Genomic DNA, 5,615 nt, shown 5'->3' with positions numbered 1-5,615 from the left:
CTATGTACCCCAGTTACCCATTGAGTGCCCTCTATGTACCCCGGTTACCCAATGAGTGCCCTCTGTGTACCCCAGTTACCCATTGAGTGCCCTCTATGTACCCCGGTTACCCAATGAGTGCCCTCTGTGTACCCCAGTTACCCATTGAGTGCCCTCTATGTACCCCGGTTACCCAATGAGTGCCCTCTATGTACCCCGGTTACCCAATGAGTGCCCTCTGTGTACCCCAGTTACCCATTGAGTGCCCTCTATGTACCCCAGTTACCCATTGAGTGCCCTCTATGTACCCCAGTTACCCATTGAGTGCCCTCTGTGTACCCCGGTTACCCAATGAGTGCCCTCTGTGTACCCCAGTTACCCATTGAGTGCCCTCTGTGTACCCCGGTTACCCATTGAGTGCCCTCTATGTACCTCAGCTACCTATCGAGTATTCTGACCAAGATGCAGTGGGACCTCCTGGAAGGGTTTATAGATGTCAGGAGAGGACAGGCCAGGTTCCCCTGTGAGTCCGCCCATCTGTCAATCTTTGTCAAAACTCTTTGTCCAGGCTCAGACTAGACGAATGGTGACAACGATATGATCACCTCATGGAACTGACAGTAAGAGACACTGCCTTCAAGAGAAGAAGGAGATAACAAAGAAATCTGGAGGCAAAATGACTCATATAGTTTAATGATTGACCAACCCTGGGAATGTCTCGGCTTCTACAATATAATCGGATTGTATGTGTCACCTGTAGACGCCCACAGCATACGTTACACATCACATGGTACATTTGGGATCTACTTTAGGTCTGAAGACCTACACCCTGCTGGAGGGAGGGGGCCCAACACCCCTCCCAAAATAACAATGTTCTCACTTCACGTCCTTCCTTGTTGGAGTTTGCAGAGTGTATATTTGAAAATATTCGGTGGTGTTGTACTGCGGCTTAAACCAAATAACAGAACATTTGGGGATGAAATAGGCAGTGAGGATTCCGAAGGAACTGATGAGTATGGCAGAAATCTCGACGGCTGCTGCATGTTTCTTGTTTACAGTCGGATAGATTGGGATGAAGCAGATCCAGGTGGTGAGATAGAACAGCATGGAGATACTGATCTCTCGGGCCAAGTTGTAGGTTTGAGCCGGGGTCTGGATCAGAAAGGTACACATGAAACAGGCCAGTGCCAGTAGCCCACTGCACCCCAACATCAACCAGAACATCACCTCCGCATCGCTCTTACAGAAGAGGACAAGGGCATCTTCAGAATCGCCCGTCGTCCTCAGGAGAAAGTCACCGTGGGTGTTCAGCCAAAAATAGCAAATGCAGCCTTGTCCCCCGAGGCTGGTGCAGATGACGAGGTATCTGCCAGTGTGTTTGTATCTGTGCAGGAAAGACTTGGTTAAGCTGGTGAGCTCAGTGGTGAGCACAATCTGCACCGAGTTAACTAAAAGAGTTGAGATGCAGATGGTGAGGCTGATGGCAGTGAGAGGCTGGCGTGATTTACAGGCGAGTTCAGTGGGTTCGCCGAGATACAGCAACGAGCCGCAGCACAGGAGAGCCAGTGAGGTCAGGGTGACCATGTTCATCTTTCCTCCAGTACCTTCCACCATCGGAGAGCTAGAATTCACCAGAAAGATCACCGTGACAGCCAATATCAGAGTGAGCTCGAGCACCATGAGCAACAGCAGAGTTACACCGACAGGTGAGGCCCAGGACAAGTACTGCAGGGTCCTCTTAAAGCAGGAAGGGCTGTTTGGTGGGGACCACTCATCGGGTTGGCAAGGATTGCATGAAAAGCCATCTGTAAAATTAAATCGTTACTTACAAAACATAAAATAATGCTCATCAGGTAGCAATATGACAGAGAAAACCCTTTACATCTTGCACCCAGTGACAATCCCACCCGAACCCCTCGATTAGATTCCAGTCTGTAACTCACTCCTGGGTATCTGTTATTCTATATATAAACCCCCCCGAACCCCTCGATTAGATTCCAGCCTGTAACTCACTCCCGGGTATCTGTTATTCTATATATAAACTATCGATCTCCCTATAACTGGGTTTCTTGCTGTAATTAAAGTGTTAGCGAATGATCTGCTCCGATTTGTTTGCTATGATCTAATCCACTGCGTGTCAGAAGGTGAGTAATCAGACTCACCGGTCGAGTTCTGGAAGGTTCCTCTCGGACAATCTTCACATTTGAAGCAGCAAGAGTACAGGCTGGTGAGAATCTTTTTCTGCCCCGGGTCACAGCTCTTGGAACAGTGGGATGGAGGTACCTGCGAGTGTGTACACAGGTAGCATGCTCATTAGTTCTTACAGAGCCTTATAAACACTGCAGGGATCATTGGTTCTCTGTGGACTGGGCCCTGAGGATTGACTCTAACTGGCTCACTATGTTTGAGGTTGGGAGCCGTTCATTCACCAGAAACCCCTCCAGTTTTTATCGGTGTTAACTCGGTCCAATCTATTCTCTGCCCTGGGACTGCAATCAGTGATGTATTTGGACAGTTTGGGCCACAGAGATTCACACTGCTTAAAAAGATTGAAGAAATCAGCTCAGAGATCTGAGCGAGCCTTTGGCTCAGTGAATGCAGTCCTAGCCTCTGAGTTCGGTGCACTCCAGACAGTCCCGGAGACTGGAGACAGGAGACTGGAGCTCCAGACAGTCCCGGAGACTGGAGACCGGAGACTGGAGCTCCAGACAGTCCAGGAGACTGGAGACTGGAGCTCCAGACAGTCCCGGAGACTGGAGACTGGAGCTCCAGACAGTCCCGGAGACTGGAGACTGGAGCTCCAGACAGTCCAGGAGACTGGAGACTGGAGCTCCAGACAGTCCAGGAGACTGGAGACCGGAGACTGGAGCTCCAGACAGTCCCGGAGACTGGAGACTGGAGCTCCAGACAGTCCAGGAGACTGGAGACCGGAGACTGGAGCTCCAGACAGTCCAGGAGACTGGAGTCTGGAGCTCTAGACAGTCCCGGCAACTGGAGAGTGGAGCTCCAGACAGTGCCAGTGATTGGAGACCGGAGCTTCAGACAGTCCCAGAGACTGGAGACCGGAACTCCAGACAGTCCCGGAGACTGGAGACTGGAGCTCCAGACAGTCCCGGAGACTGGAGACCGGAACTCCAGACAGTCCCAGAGACTGGAGACTGGAACTCCAGACAGTCCCGGAGACTGGAGAACGGAGCTCCAGACAGTCCCGGAGACTGGAGACTGGAACTCCAGACAGTCCCGGAGAGCGGAGACCGGAGCTCCGGCTCTGAATTCCGGGTTGACATCCAGCGGGATGTTCGTGTCCGGGGGGTGCGGGTGACCCTCCCCTCCCCTCATCGTATGGGTTGTGGGAGCCCATAAAACCCTCCCCCCGGATTGGACTAACCCCCCGATCGGCCGGTATAGAGACGGTCACGGCCGTGGAAGGAGTGTTCACGTCACGGCCTGTCAGACTGTTAATCAGCATCGGAATCCTCCCACTACTTGGAAAAGTGATAGCAATGCAAGAGCTTGCATGTATATAATGTCTTTTATGTAGGAAAGCATGACAAGATGCTTCAGGGAAGCGTTATCAGACAAAAAATGGTCAAGATGAGCTCAGAGAGGGCGTGAGGGGAGATAGAAGAGAAACTAGAGAAAGATGCGAGTTCAGGGCTAGAGCAGGGGGTAACCTTGGGTTGAAGTTTGGCTCGGTGAGCTTGGGGAAGGGAGGGAAGTGGCAGAGGCAGTTGAACGGATGGTCTCAATCTTAGTGACAAAGAAGTCCATGAGCTCCTCACACTTTTCGTTGGAGGTGAGGGTGGAGCGGGCAGGGGAGAGGGGTTTAAGAAGACAATTTGTAGTGACGGAGAAGCCAGGGGTTATCTTTGCATTCCAGGATGCTCCTGGACTAGTGATCAGTTTTGGCAGAGGAGAGTAGGAGCCGATAGTGCTTTATGTGATCCAGCCAAATATGGCGATGAATGACTAAACCAGTTGTCCGCCATAAACATTCATACATCCTTTGGACTTAAGGGAGCGGAAATGAGGGCCATACCAGGCAGAACGACCAGGGTGAGAGAGACCTTTAACGTCAGAAAACGTCCCAAGGCGTTTCACAGGAGCGATTATCAGACAAAAATTTACACTGAGCCAAAAAAGGAGATACTGGGATGGGTGACTAAAAGCTTGGTCCAAAAGCTAGGTTTTAACGTGGAGAAAGAGAGGTGGAGAGGTTTAGGGAGGGAATTCCAGAGCTTAGGGCTTGGACGGCTGAAGGCACGGCCGCCAATGGTGGAGCGATTGGAGTGGGGGATGGGCATTATTCCATATAAATGTCACCCTGACTTACGGTATTGTCGTCTGTTTTCCATTGAATCTGGGCAGTGTGGATGGTCAGGTGATCCTTGTAGCTGCCAATCACTGGCAGCCTGAGCCGGCCAGCGTGGCGAGTCCAGGTTATGATGTCGTACCCTCTCTGAGGGTTTCCTGCAGCATCGTAGTGAACGGTGGTGTTACTGACACTGAAATTCACTCGCTTTAATTCTTCCAGCAGCTGTTAACAAAAAAAAAAGTCAGTCAAGTATCGATCATTTCAGGTCTTGTCCTAGAAATCTGACTGCTCCTGAAAATGCTGCTCACGCCTGTTAGTGTTGACTCAGGCAGCACGTGATACTCACGCTGCCCCCTAAATATAATCTGGTGGGAGGAGCACCTCCGGCTGAAACTGCATGGGCGTTTCCTGCCCGCCAGATTGGGAGTTTAAGAGGTCAGTAAGTGACCAAGAATGGGGGGGCACGCAGCCAAATTTCTAGGCTGTTATCTCCAGGGCGATTGTACATTTCAGGACTGGAGGACTCCAGATTTGTCACAGCAGGAAATAGATGACCCTGGAGACTGGGACTAAAGACCGCGGGAGATGGGGAGGCACTGGGGGGAAAGGCACTTGGGGCCTGGCTTCAAATCCACACAGAGTAAAGGTGTGAATTCCTGCGAGTGTGTTTAAAAAAAGGGAAAGTTTTCTACTTGTTTCACACTGAGTCCGTGTGTAAAGAGCGATTGCAGGTCACAGTCGGGACAGAGAAAGAGCAGCTTTTCTCTCTCTGGGAATCAGTCTACAGGTTCAGGGTATACACACCCTGTGATCAGACAGTGCGGTCACTACTGGGGACCCTGTGATCAGACAGTGCGGTCACTACTGGGGGACCCTGTGATCAGACAGTGCGGTCACTACTGGGGGACCCTGTGATCAGACAGTGCGGTCACTACTGGGGGACCCTGTGATCAGACGGTGTGGTCACTACTGGGGGACCCTGTGATCAGACAGTGCGGTCACTACTGGGGACCCTGTGATCAGACAGTGCGGTCACTACTGGGGACCCTGTGATCAGACAGTGCGGTCACTACTGGGGGACCCTGTGATCAGACAGTGCGGTCACTACTGGGGGACCCTGTGATCAGACAGTGGGGTCACTACTGGGGGACCCTGTGATCAGACGGTGCGGTCACTACTGGGGACCCTGTGATCAGACAGTGCGGTCACTACTGGGGGACCCTGTGATCAGACGGTGTGGTCACTACTGGGGGACCCTGTGATCAGACAGTGCGGTCACTACTGGGGACCCTGTGATCAGACAGTGCGGTCACTACTGGGG

General features: G+C 51.9%; 1 protein-coding gene across 1 annotated transcript; it reads right to left on the bottom strand.

Annotated features, from left to right (window-relative positions):
- Window positions 1–645: 645 nt before the first annotated feature.
- Window positions 646–4,516, bottom strand: LOC137309942 (taste receptor type 1 member 3-like; the record flags this gene model as incomplete). Its single annotated transcript, XM_067977942.1, has 3 exons — window positions 646–1,784; window positions 2,142–2,262; window positions 4,313–4,516. Coding segments are annotated over 3 exons (1,254 nt in total), but the record flags the coding sequence as incomplete, so codon positions are not given.
- Window positions 4,517–5,615: the final 1,099 nt, after the last annotated feature.

Source organism: Heptranchias perlo, unplaced genomic scaffold (genome assembly GCF_035084215.1).
Source record: "Heptranchias perlo isolate sHepPer1 unplaced genomic scaffold, sHepPer1.hap1 HAP1_SCAFFOLD_1923, whole genome shotgun sequence".
In the NCBI taxonomy this organism is placed as follows: domain Eukaryota; kingdom Metazoa; phylum Chordata; class Chondrichthyes; order Hexanchiformes; family Hexanchidae; genus Heptranchias; species Heptranchias perlo.
The sequence above is the reverse complement of the archived record's forward strand: the minus strand, read 5'-3'. Positions and strand labels throughout refer to the sequence as shown.